The 14,158-nt window shown below is 43.0% G+C and overlaps 1 protein-coding gene across 1 annotated transcript; it reads left to right on the forward strand.

Moving 5' to 3' along the window:
* The first annotated feature begins 8,828 nt into the window (after window positions 1-8,828).
* LOC106613884 (2-aminoethanethiol dioxygenase) lies at window positions 8,829-11,984 on the forward strand. Its single transcript, XM_014216606.3, has one exon. The coding sequence runs from the start codon at window positions 9,111-9,113 to the stop codon at window positions 9,864-9,866; it is 756 nt and encodes a 251-aa protein (XP_014072081.1). The 5' UTR covers window positions 8,829-9,110; the 3' UTR covers window positions 9,867-11,984.
* Window positions 11,985-14,158: the final 2,174 nt, after the last annotated feature.

Genomic DNA, 14,158 nt, shown 5'->3' on the forward strand with positions numbered 1-14,158 from the left:
TTAAACCCAGCTACTGGCACCTGGCTGATTTTCAGAGGGTTAAACCCAGCTACTGGCACCTGGCTGATGTTCTGAAGGTTAAACCCAGCTACTGGTACCTGTCAGATGTTCTGAGGGTTAAACCCAGCTACTGCACCTGGCTGATGTTCTGAGGGAACAGAAAATAGTTGTTATATTTTCATGGAGGCTGGAAGCTTCAGTCTTTCATCAGCCTGGTACCTGGCTGGTCTGTTCAGGTTCAGAGGTCAAGCATGAAAGACAGTGGCTGCCTTCCAAATGGCCCCCTATTCTCTTTATATTGCATCACAGACAGTGTAATGTTGTGGTAGTAGGGGGCCATTTGGGACACAAAGTGTGTAATGTTGTGGTAATAGGGGGCCATTTGGGACACAGTCAGTGTAATGTTGTGGTAATAGGGTGCCATTTTGGACACAGGAGGGGTGTAATGTTGTGGTAATAGGGGGCCATTCGGGACACAGGAAAGTGTAATGTTGTGGTAATAGGGGGCCATTTGGGACACAGACAAGTGTAATGTTGTGGTAATAGGGGGCCATTTGGGACACAGTCAGTGTAATGTTGTGGTAATAGGGGGCCATTTGGGACACAGTCAGTGTAATGTTGTGGTAATAGGGGGCCATTTGAGACACAGAAAAGTGTAATGTTGTGGTAATAGGGGGCCATTTGGGACACAGACAAGTGTAATGTTGTGGTAATAGGGAGCCATTTGGGACACAGTCAGTGTAATGTTTTGGTAATAGGGGCCATTTGGGACACTGGCAGTGTAATGTTGTGGTAATAGGGGGCCATTGAGGACACAGACAGTGTAATGTTGTGGTATTAGGGGGCCATTTGGGACACAGATATATATACTATGGTATATATATACTATGGTCTGTCAGTATCAGAGTATATACTATGGTCTGTCAGTATCAGAGTATATACTATGGTCTGTCAGTATCAGAGTATATACTATGGTCTGACAGTATCAGAGTATATACTATGGTCTGACAGTATCAGAGTATATACTATGGTCTGTCAGTATCAGAGTATATACTATGGCCTGACAGTATCAGAGTATATACTATGGTCTGTCAGTATCAGAGTACATACTATGGTCTCACAGTATCAGAGTACAGTCGTGGCCAAAAGTTTTGAGAATGACATTAATATTAATTTCCACAAAGTTTGCTGCTGTTAGATGTTACTATGGAATACTGAAGTATAATTACAAGCATTTCATAAGTGTCAAAGGCTTTTATTGACAATTACATGAAGTTGATGCAAAGAGTCAATATTTGTTGAACCTTCTTTTTCAAGACCTCTGCAATCCGTCCTGGCATGCTGTCAATTAACTTCTGGGACACATCCTGACTGATGGCAGCACATTCTTGCATAATCAATGTTTGGAGTTTGTCAGAATTTGTGGGGTTTTGTTTGTCCATCCGCCTCTTGAGGATTGACCACAAGTTCTCAATGGGATTAAGGTCTGGGGAGTTTCCTGGCCATGGACCCAAAATATTTATGTTTTGTTCTCCGAGCCACTTAGTTATCACTTTTGCCTTATGCAAAGGTGCTCCATCATGCTGGAAAAGGCATTGTTCGTCACCAAACTGTTCCTGGATGGTTGGGAGAAGTTGCTCTCGGAGGATGTGTTGGTACCATTCTTTATTCATGGCTGTGTTCTTAGGCAAAATTGTGAGTGAGCCCACTCCCTTGGCTGAGAAGCAACCCCACACATGACTGGTCTCAGGATGCTTTACTGTTGGCATGACACAGGACTGATGGTAGCGCTCACCTTGTCTTCTCCGGACAAGCTTTTTTCCGGATGCCCCAAACAATCGGAAAGGGTATTCATCAGAGAAAATGACTTTACCCCAGTCCTCAGCAGTCCAATCCCTGTACCTTTTGCAGAATATCAGTCTGTCCCTGATGTTTTTCCTGGAGAGAAGTGGCTTCTTTGCTGCCCTTCTTAACACCAGGCCATCCTCCAAAAGTCTTTGCCTCACTGTGTGTGCAGATGCACTCACACCTGCCTGCTGCCATTCCTGAGCAAGCTCTGTACTGGTGGTGCCCCGATCCCACAGCTCAATCAACTTTAGGAGACGGCCCTGGCGCTTGCTGGACTTTCTTGGGCGCCTTGAAGACTTCTTCACAACAATTATTTATTTATTTATTTTTTATTTCACCTTTATTTAACCAGGTAGGCAAGTTGAGAAGAAGTTCTCATTTACAACTGCGACCTGGCCAAGATAAAGCAAAGCAGTTCGACAACATACAACAACCCAGAGTTACACATGGAGTAAAACAAATATACAGTCAATAATACAGTAGAAAAATAAGTCTATATACAATGTGAGCAAATGAGGTGAGATAAGGGAGGTAAAGGCAAAAAAAGGCCATGGTGGCGAAGTAAATGCAATATAGCAAGTAAAACACTGGAATGGTAGATTTGTAGTAGAAAAAAGTGCAAAGTAGAAATAGAAATAATGGGGTGCAAAGGAGCAAAAAAATAATAATACAGTAGGGGAAGTGGTAGTTGTTTGGGCTAAATTATAGATGGACTATGTACAGGTGCAGTAATCTGTGAGCTGCTCTGACAGCTGGTGCTTAAAGCTAGTGAGGGAGATAAGAGATTCCAGTTTCAGAGATTTTTGTAGTTCGTTCCAGTCATTGGCAGCAGAGAACTGGAAGGAAAGACGACCAAAGGAAGAATTGGCTTTGGGGATGACCAGAGAGATATACCTGCTGGAGCGCGTGCTACGAGTGGGTGCTGCTATGGTGACCAGTGAGCTGAGATAAGGCGGGGCTTTACCTAGCAGAGACTTATAGATGACCTGGAGCCAGTGGGTTTGGCGACGAGTATGCAGCGAAGGCCAGCCAACGAGAACATACAGGTTGCAGTGGTGGGTAGTATATGGGGCTTTGGTGATAAAACGGAAGGCACTGTGATAGACTGCATCCAGTTTGTTGAGTAGGGTATTGGAGGCTATTTCGTAAATGACATCGCCGAATTCGAGGATCGGTAGGATGGTCAGTTTTACGAGGGTATGTTTGGCAGCATGAGTGAAGGAGGCTTTGTTGCGATAAAGGTTTAGGTATAGGTACGTAGGTAGAGACAGTTATGAAATCCAGATTGTCCCTTTCAGCAGACATCATAACAGTGACCACTCTCCACTGTTTATGGACCGGTGAGAACAGACAGCCATTCCCCTAACTGACCAGACCCCCAGGTACTACAGTAGACAGACAGCCATTCCCCTAACTGACCAGACCCCCAGGTACTACAGTAGACAGACAGCCATTCCCCTAACTGACCAGACCCCCAGGTACTACAGTAGACAGACAGCCATTCCCCTAACTGACCAGACCCCAGGTACTACAGTAGACAGAAAACCATTCCCCTAACTGACCAGACCCCCAGGTACTACAGTAGACAGACAGCCATTCCCCTAACTGACCAGACCTCCAGGTACTACAGTAGACAGACAGCCATTCCCCTAACTGACCAGACCCCCAGGTACTACAGTAGACAGACAGCCATTCCCCTAACTGACCAGACCTCCAGGTACTACAGTAGACAGACAGCCATTCCCCTAACTGACCAGACCCCCAGGTACTACAGTAGACAGACAGCCATTCCCCTAACTGACCAGACCCCCAGGTACTACAGTAGACAGACAGCCATTCCCCTAACTGACCAGACCTCCAGGTACTACAGTAGACAGACAGCCATTCCCCTAACTGACCAGACCTCCAGGTACTACAGTAGACAGACAGCCATTCCCCTAACTGACCAGACCCCCAGGTACTACAGTAGACAGACAGCCATTCCCCTAACTGACCAGACCTCCAGGTACTACAGTAGACAGACAGCCATTCCCCTAACTGACCAGACCCCCAGGTACTACAGTAGACAGACAGCCATTCCCCTAACTGACCAGACCCCCACGTAATACAGAAGACAGACAGCCATTCCCCTAACTGACCAGACCCCCAGGTAATACAGTAGACAGACAGCCATTCCCCTAACTGACCAGACCCCCAGGTACTACAGTAGACAGACAGCCATTCCCCTAACTGACCAGACCCCAGGTACTACAGTAGACAGACAGCCATTCCCCTAACTGACCAGACCTCCAGGTACTACAGTAGACAGAAAACCATTCCCCTAACTGACCAGACCCCCAGGTACTACAGTAGACAGACAGCCATTCCCCTAACTGACCAGACCCCCAGGTACTACAGTAGACAGACAGCCATTCCCCTAACTGACCAGACCTCCAGGTACTACAGTAGACAGACAGCCATTCCCCTAACTGACCAGACCTCCAGGTACTACAGTAGACAGACAGCCATTCCCCTAACTGACCAGACCTCCAGGTACTACAGTAGACAGACAGCCATTCCCCTAACTGACCAGACCCCCAGGTACTACAGTAGACAGACAGCCATTCCCCTAACTGACCAGACCTCCAGGTACTACAGTAGACAGACAGCCATTCCCCTAACTGACCAGACCCCCAGGTACTACAGTAGACAGACAGCCATTCCCCTAACTGACCAGACCTCCAGGTACTACAGTAGACAGACAGCCATTCCCCTAACTGACCAGACCCCCAGGTACTACAGTAGAAAGACAGACAGTCATGAATCCCAGATTGTCCCTTTAAGCAGACATCATAACAGTGATCACTTTCCACTGTTTATGGGCCGGTGAGAACAGAGTTTCCTTTATTGTCGTTACTGTTGTAGTGACACATATCACACATCAGAAAGTTGTGTGGTTGGTGTAGAAGAAAAGTTTACATTGAACGTAATAGATAGTGAACGATAACAGTAAGATGAAGAAGTGTGATTGGGAAATGATAGAGATTATGTAGCAACACATTATCAGCTGGAAACACTTTGGCGAAAAAGGAAATCATTCTGAGAACAATATTACGAAACAAATTCTCCTGGAATTTTCTACGTGACAATGTGATGACGAATGTGAGGAACAGCCGGCCTTTTCATCCACTGTTAGAATCACAGAGAGGACCTTTCAGAAGGAATGCACCTTTGCAATGTAAAAAACAAATATTTGTATTGCTTCTGGCTCTAAATTTATGCAGATATTTCCACAGACAGCTAACGACTTATGAATTTTTTTATTATTTGCGAGAAATAAAAAAATTGTTAACATGCCTCTAACAAACAGAGACGTCTTTGGTTAGTGAATCAAAGGGCCCATACTGACTGAGGCCACACCGAAAGGCCCCGGGATGGAAAGTAGCATGCATATAATAACCAGGATCAGAGCAGAACAGGCAGCATATTGACACAGACAAAGAGGACGTTGACTAGGGCATCCATAAGCACTCAGATTGTCTTATTGTCCAGAATGCTGATTCCAGAGGACAGAAGAGTCCCTCTGCTCAGTCAGGATTCTTGGCCAGAACTCTGAGAGAAGTATGTGTAAGCCTCTCCGCTTTGACTTCTGGGATATGTTAGTCTGAAACAGCCTCTCCGCTTTGATTTCTGGGCTATGTTAGTCTGAAACAGCCTCTCCGCTTTGATTTCTGGGCTATGTTAGTCTGAAACAGCCTCTCTACCTTGACTTCTGGGCTATGTTAGTCTGTAACAGCCTCTCTACCTTGACTTCTGGGCTATGTTAGTCTGAAACAGCCTCTCTACCTTGACTTCTGGGCGATGTTAGTCTGAAACAGCCTCTCCCTTTGACTTCTGGGATATGTTAGTCTGAAACAGCCTCTCCGCTTTGACTTCTGGGATATGTTAGTCTGAAACAGCCTCTCTACCTTGACTTCTGGGATATGTTAGTCTGAAACAGCCTCTCCGCTTTGACTTCTGGGATATGTTAGTCTGAAACAGCCCCTCCCCTTGACTTCTGGGATATGTTAGTCTGAAACAGCCCCTCCCTTTGACTTCTGGGATATGTTAGTCTGAAACAGCCTCTCTACCTTGACTTCTGGGATATGTTAGTCTGAAACAGCCTCTCCCTTGACTTCTGGGATATGTTAGTCTGAAACAGCCTCTCTACCTTGACTTCTGGGATATGTTAGTCTGAAACAGTCTCTGTACCTTGACTTCTGGGATATGTTAGTCTGAAACAGCCTCTCTACCTTGACTTCTGGGATATGTTAGTCTGAAACAGCCTCTCTACCTTGACTCCTGTGATATGTTAGTCTGAAACAGCCTCTCTACCTTGACTTCTGGGATATGTTAGTCTGAAACAGCCTCTCTACCTTGACTTCTGGGATATGTTAGTCTGAAACAGCCTCTCTACCTTGACTTCTGGGCTATGTTAGTCTGAAACAGCCTCTCTACCTTGACTTCTGGGCTATGTTAGTCTGAAACAAACTCTCTACCTTGACTTCTGGGCTATGTTAGTCTGAAACAGCCTCTCTACCTTGACTTCTGGGCTATGTTAGTCTGAAACAGCCTCTCTACCTTGACTTCTGGGCTATGTTAGTCTGAAACAAACTCTCTACCTTGACTTCTGGGCTATGTTAGTCTGAAACAGCCTCTCTACCTTGACTTCTGGGATATGTTAGTCTGAAACAGCCTCTCTACCTTGACTCCTGTGCTATGTTAGTCTGCAACAGCCTCTCTAGGGTGCCATTAGGGACTACAGCAGGGAAATAGGGTGCCATTAGGGACTACAGCAGGGTAATAGGGTGCCATTAGGGACATGCAGCAGGGTAATAGGGAGCCATTAGGGACTACAGCAGGGTAATGAGCTGGATGTTCTCAGTCTCTCATGAATAAAAATACATTTTCACATTTTAGTAATTTAGCATACGCTCTTATCCAGAGCGTCTTACAGGAGTGAATGCATACATTTTTTTTGAGTACTGGTCCCCCGTGGGAATCGAACCTACCACCCTGGCGTTGCAAACACCATGCTCTACCAACTGAGCCACAGGGGAGACACAAGGTTAGAGGAGCACTGTACTGTAGTATAGTGGAGTATTTTATATTATAGTATAGTGGAGTATAGTATATTATAGTATAACGGAGTATATTATGGAATAGTACAGTATAGTGGAGTTTATTATAGTATAGTATAGTATAGTATAGTATAGTATAGTATAGTATAGTATAGTGGAGTTTATCATGGTATAGCAGAGTATAGTGGAGTATATTATAGTGTAGTATAATATAGTATAGTTTTGTATAGTATAGTATAGTATAGTATAGTGTAGTATAGTATAGTATAGTATGGGGGCTGTATCATAGTATAGTATAGCAGAGTATTTTATTGTATAGCGGAGTATTTTATAGTATAGTACAGTATAGTGGAGCATATTATAGTATAGTACAGTATAGTGGAGGATATTATAGTATAGCACAGTATAGTGGAGTATATTATAGTGTAGTATATTACAGTGGAGTATATTATGGTATAGTGGAGTATAGTGGAGTATAGTATAGTATAGCATGGTATAGTGGAGTATAGTATAGTATAGCATAGTATAGTATATTTTAGTGGAGTATATTATAGTACAGTATAGTATAGTGTATTATAGTATTATATATTGTAGTGGGGTATATTATAGTATAGTTTAGTAGAGTATATTATAGTAAAGTATACTATATTGGAGTATAGTATAGTACAGTATAGTATAGTGTTGTGTAGTATAGTGTGGTGTAGTATAGTGTTGTGTTGTATAGTGTTGTGTAGTATAGTGTGGTGTAGTATAGTGTTGTGTAGTATAGTGTGGTGTAGTATAGTGTTGTGTAGGATAGTGTTGTGTAGTATAGTGTTGTGTAGTATAGTATAGTGTTGTGTAGTATAGTGTTGTGAAGTATCGTGTTGTGTAGTGTAGTATAGTGTGGTGTAGTATAGTGGTGTGTAGTATAGTATAGTGTTGTGTAGTATAGTATAGTGGTGTGTAGTATAGTGTAGTATATTACAGTATAGTGTAGTGTAGAGCAGTGTAGTATATTACAGTATAGTGTAGTGTAGAGCAGTGTAGTATATTACAGTATAGTGTAGTGTAGAGCAGTGTAGTATAGTATAGTGTAATGTAGTATATTATAGTATAGTGTAGTGTAGAGTAGTATAGTGCAGAGCTGTGTAGTATAGTATAGAATACTGTAGTGTAGTGTAGTGTAGTGTAGTATCATGTAGTATAGGGTTGTGTAGTGTAGTATCATGTAGTATATTATATTATATTATATTATAGTATAGTGTAGAGTACTGTAGAGTAGTGTAGTATAGTATAGTATGGTGTAGTGTAGAGTAGTTTCGTGTAGTATATTATAGTATAGTGTAGAGTAGAGCAGTATAGTACAGTAAAGTGTAGTGTAGTACTTTCGTGGTATGTCACCTGTCCATTATATGTGCATTCGATCTACTTGGGCCTAAAGTATGAAACTTGCGCCTAAAGTATCTTAGCCTCTGAACATGTACTTGTAACAAAGTCAGAACTCCTCAAAAACGTCATAAAGTGTTGCTGAATAAAGTGAGAAAAAAGAGAAACCTTCATCCCAGAAGAGAGCGACAGAGAGAGGAGAAAGTGGGGGAGGGGAGCGGGTTGAATGGCCTGTCTGGCTATTCTCTCTTGCCCTCTCTGCCTCTCTCCGGAAGACCGACAGCCGCTGGGAATTGTAGTGCTTTTATAAAGGACAATATTGTTTTTTCTCTTATAATAGGAGCATATGTGAGAATCATATTTTCCACGGAACAACTTCTGTTGAGTGAAGGGATTGGATAATCGAATCGTTTTTTATTTTTTGTGCGGGGGGGGGGGGTAATTACAGAAATATAGTGCCCGACTTTTAAATAAAACTTCAAGATCCATAATGCTTTGCTTCCTCTACTCGGTCGCTGTCACTGCGGACGTGACGATCAGGTAGGGTTGGAAATGATTGTGGACCGTGAATATTTTCTGGAGTTAAAACCATATTTAAATACCATGTAAAAACGTTACATTCTAACTTTAGACGGGTATTTATTTAGTTTGAACGCGACCCCATCCTGAAGTGAAGATATTGTGCGAGATTCGAGGAGATCGAAGAGAGTTTTCCAACTCGGTTCGTTTGTGCTGCCTGTTGCTCAGCTGCGTCTGAACAAAACCACGTCGGAGTTTTGTCTCCATCTCGGCAAAATGCCACGGGATAACAAGAAGTCTCTCATTCAGAAAATAGCCAACCAAGCCAATATCACATTTAAAGATTTCAATGCATCCGCAATTGGCGACAACAAAGTATTATTGGACAACAAGGGGGATCTGATCACCCTGCTGACCGAAATCAGGGCTGCAGACCTGAAGATGAAACCGAACGGCTCCCAATCCGAACACAACCCACCTGTCACGTACATGCACATCTGCGAGACGGAGTCGTTCAGTATGGGTGTGTTTCTACTGAACAACGGGGCTTCCATCCCGCTTCACGACCACCCCGGTATGAACGGGATGCTCAAGGTTCTATACGGTAAAGTCAGTATCAGCTGTTTTGACCTGTTGGATAAACCTTCGGACCAGGTACAGAGTGAGATCCAGTTCGACCCGCCGCTTCTGCCGTTCCAGAAGGACTCTCTGCGGCGGGCTGTCCTCCGGTCCACCATGTGGTTCACCCATGACAGTAGTCCGTGTATCTTAACCCCGGAGAGGGAGAACCTGCATCAGATCGACACGGTGGATGGACCGGCTGCTTTCCTCGACATCCTGGCACCTCCGTATGACCCTGAAGATGAGAGGGATTGTCATTATTATAAAGTCCTACAGACTGTTCCCGACGCAGACAGTAAGGTAGAGGCGCAGCAGCAGTGGGAGGAAGAGACGTGGTTACTAGAGATAGGCCAGCCTGATGGCTTCTGGTGTGGGGGTGAACCATACCCTGGGCCCAAGGTTTCCTTCTAATATCGCTGTTGTAAAGGCAGAGAGATACCTGTGACCAAATAGGGGCAGCCAAAATGACTTTCAAAAGACTTTGAATCACTGTGAAGTGGGACATGAGTTGGAGCAGGTGAATTAACTGCAGGTGTCTTGGATAATGTCTCTGGGATAGATCTCCTTATTAGTTTAAATATTGAACTTTCTATACCTCCTGTAATCTTCCAAATGAGATGTTTTCACCATGAATAGGCTCAGAAACGTCCTATGCTCTTAACACCACTGTTTGTAACTGAAAATATGCTATGCCTTATGTGAATATTGAATGTAAACTTTAAAAGCATCTATCATGTCTAGTTTCCAAGTGCACACTACATTTTCTATCTTTCATTGATTTATTCCAAACAAATGTGTGTATGTGTAAACACTAGCTTTGTTTATAATTGAAGGCTTTTATTTTGGGACAGCTGTAAGTTCTACCAATAGCCTTACTGTATGTACAGCTGAAAGTTCTACCTATAGCCTTACTGTATGTACAGCTGAAAGTGCTACCTATAGCCTTACTGTATGTACAGCTGAAAGTTCTACCTATAGCCTTACTGTATGTACAGCTGAAAGTTCTACCTATAGCCTTGCTGTATGTACAGCTGAAAGTTCTACCTATAGCCTTACTGTATGTACAGCTGAACGTTCTACCTATAGCCTTACTATATGTACAGCTGAAAGTTCTACCTATAGCCTTACTGTATGTACAGTGCCTTCGGGAAAGTATTCAGACCCCTTGACTTTTTTCACATTTTGTTACATAACAGCTTTATTCTAAAAGATATGAAATTGTTTTTCCTCATCAATCTACACACATTACCCCATAATGACATCACAATACCCCATAATGACATCACAATACATTTTTTACATTTTAGTCATTTAGCAGACGCTCTTATCCTGCAGACGCTCTTATACTGTAAGTCGCTAAGAGCAGACGCTCTTAGCGACTTACAGTAGTGAATGCATACATTTCATACATTTCATTTCATGCAATACCCCATAATGACAAAGCAAAAATAGGTTTTTAGAAAGTTTTGCTAATTTATTTCAAATAAAAAAATACAATTTCACATTTACATAAGAATTCAGAGACTTGTCCCGAAGCCATTCCTGTGTTGTCTTGTCTGTGTGCTTAAGGTCGTTGTCCTGTTGGAGGTGAACCTTCGCACCAGTCTGAGGTCCTGAGGGCTCTGGAGCAGGTCAAGGATCTCTCTGTACTTTGCTCCATTCATCTTTGCCTTGATCCTGACTAGTCTTGCAGTCCCTGCCACTGAAAAACATCCCCACAGCATGATGCTGCCAGGTTTCCTCCAGACGTGACGCTTGGCATTCAGGCCAAAGAGTTCATTCTTGGTTTCATCAGACCAGAGAATCTTGTTTCTCATGGTCTGAGAGTCTTTACGTGCCTTTTGGTAAACTCCAAGCGGGCTGTCATGTGCCTTTTACTGAGGACTGGCCACTCTACCATAAAGGCCTGATTGGTGGAGTGCTGCAGAGATGGTTGTCCTTCTGGAAGGTTCTCCCATCTCCACAGAGGAACTCTAGAGCTCTGTCCGAGTGACCATCGGGCAGTGGTGTAAAGTGCTTAAGTAAAAAATACTTTAAAATACAACTTAAGTAGTTTTTTGGGGTATCTGTACTTTAATTTACTATTTATATTTTTGACTTTTACTTCACTAAATTCCTGATGAAAAACATTTACATTTTACTCCATACATTTTCAGGCTTCCCAATAGTACTCGTACTCGTTACATTTTGAATGCATAGCAAGACAGAAAATGGTCCAATTCGCACACTTATCAAGAGAACATCCCTGGTCATCCCTACTGCCTCTGATCTGGAGGACTCACTAAACAGAGAACATCCCTGGTCATCCCTACTGCCTCTGATCTGGAGGACTCACTAAACAGAGAACATCCCTGGTCATCCCGTATACTGCCTGATCTGGAGGACTCACTAAACAGAGAACATCCCTGGTCATCCCTACTGCCTCTGATCTGGAGAACTCACTAAACACAAATGCTTTGTTTTTAAATGATGTCTGAGTTTTGGAGTGTGACCCTGGCTATCTGTAAATAAATTTAAAAAATACGAAAATTGCGCCGTCTGGTTTGCTTATTAGAAGTTATTTTTGATTATTCATACTCTTACTTTTAATACTTAAGGATATTTAAAAACAAATGGTTTTACACTTTTACTGAAGTAGTATTTTACTGGGTGACTTCCAATTTTACTGCAGTAGTATTTTACTGGGTGACTTCCAATTTTACTGAAGTAGTATTTTACTGGGTGACTTCCAATTTTACTGCAGTAGTATTTTACTGGGTGACTTCCACTTTTACTGCAGTAGTATTTTACTGGGTGACTTCCACTTTTACTGAAGTAGTATTTTACTGGGTGACTTCCACTTTTACTTGAGTCATTTTCTATTAAGGTATTTTACTTTTACTCAAGTATGATAATTGAGTACTTTTTCTACCACTGCCAACGGGTTCTTGGTCACCTCCCTGACCAAGGCCTTTCTCCCCCGATTGCTCAGTTTGGCCGGGTACCCAGCTCTAGGAAGAGTCTTGGTGGTTCCAAACTTCTTCCATTTAAGAATGATGGAGGCCACTGTGTTTTTGGGGAGCTTCAATGCTGCAGAAATGTTTTGGTACCCTTCCCCAGATCTGTGCCTCGACACAATCCTGTCTTGGAGCTCTACGGACAATTCCTTCGACCTCATGGCTTGGTTTTTGCTCTGACATGCACTGTCAACTGTGGGACCTTATTAAGACAGGTGTGTGCCTTTCGTAGCAAAAAGTCTGAATACTTATGTAAATAAGGTATTTCTGTTTTTTTATTTTTAATACATTTGCAAAAATGTCTAAAAACCTGTTTTCGCTTTGTCATTATGGGGTATTGTGTGTAGATTTCTGAGTTTTTATTTAGTCCATTTTAGAAAAAGGCTGTAACGTAACAAAATGTAGAAAAAAGTCAAGGGGTCTGAATACTTTCCGAAGGCGCTGTCTATCAGGATATACAGCGTAGGCTACTGTATGTTTGTTTTAGATGGTTTTAGTGTCACGTCCTGACCAGTAAAGGGGTTATTTGTTTTATATGGTTCGGGGTTTGTGTGTGTGTATGTAGAGGGGTGTTTGGTTTATGTATTCCGGGGGGTTTTGTCATTGTTCTATGTTAGTGTATTTCTATGTTCTGTCTAGTCATTTCTATTTCTATGTTTAGGTAATTGGGGTTGGGGCCTTCAATTGGAGGCAGCTGTCTATCGTTGCCTCTGATTGAAGGTCCTATATATAGGAATGTGTTTGTCATGGGATTTGTGGGAGGTATTTTTATTTAATTTTTTTGCATAGCTGTGTGTTGCCTGCAAGACTGTTTGTCGTCCGTTCGTTTTTTCTTGTTTTGTTTATGTGTTCTAATAAAATTAGAATGAGCACTCAACCCGCTGCACCTTGGTCCATCCACTACGACGACCGTTACAGAACCTCCCACCAACCACGGACCAAGCAGCGGGCCCAGGAGGAGGAAGGATCCTGGGCCAGGGAGAAAAGGGAGTGGAGGACATCGTGGACATGGGAGGAGATAATGGCAGGGGACAAGACCCTGCCATGGAGACAGGTGGAGACAGCAAGAGAGGAACGGCAAAGGTGGAACGAAGACCGGGACTGTTACAGGGGTACACGGTTGGCATTTAAGCCTGAGAGGCAGCCCCAATAATTTGTTTTGGGGGGGCACACGGGTAGTTTGGCGGGGCCAGGATTAAGCCGCAAGCCAACTCCCCGTGCTTATTGTAGGCAGCCTATTACTGGTCAGGTCCCGTGCTTTGGAGTGATGCGCACGGCGTTGAGGCCAAGCATTTACAGGCCGGTGTGCGCGGTGCCAGCGCCCCGGATTTGCCAGGGGGAAGCGTAAATGAACTTTTGATTATTATTTTTTTAATTTCATTTAACCTTTATTTAACGTATTATTATTCGTATTATTATTGGATGTCCTGTGTGTATAGATCTCTACATGAACAACGGTAAAGATCTTTCCTGTTGTACTAGTTGTTAACCAATAACATCAGAACAGCACGGATAGACGGTGAGTGGGAGCAGCCTTGTGAAGGCATGACTCACATCACACTGATGTTACACGGGAATTACCATGCCCACCCCTTTGTGGTGTACTTTCCAATAATATTACATTATATTCCTTGTTTGTTTCAGAGTTTACTTTATTTGTATTTACTTCACAAGAAATAACCAGGGCCTTTCTGGAGGCCATTGAGA

This window comes from Salmo salar, chromosome 01 (assembly GCF_965601325.2).
Source record: "Salmo salar chromosome 01, fSalSal1, whole genome shotgun sequence".
Classification (NCBI taxonomy): Eukaryota; Metazoa; Chordata; class Actinopteri; order Salmoniformes; family Salmonidae; genus Salmo; species Salmo salar.

Excerpts from the sequence above, each read along its gene's own strand:
- LOC106613884 (XM_014216606.3), top strand. The coding sequence starts at position 9,111 with ATGCCACGGGATAACAAGAAGTCTCTCATTCAGAAAATAGCCAACCAA.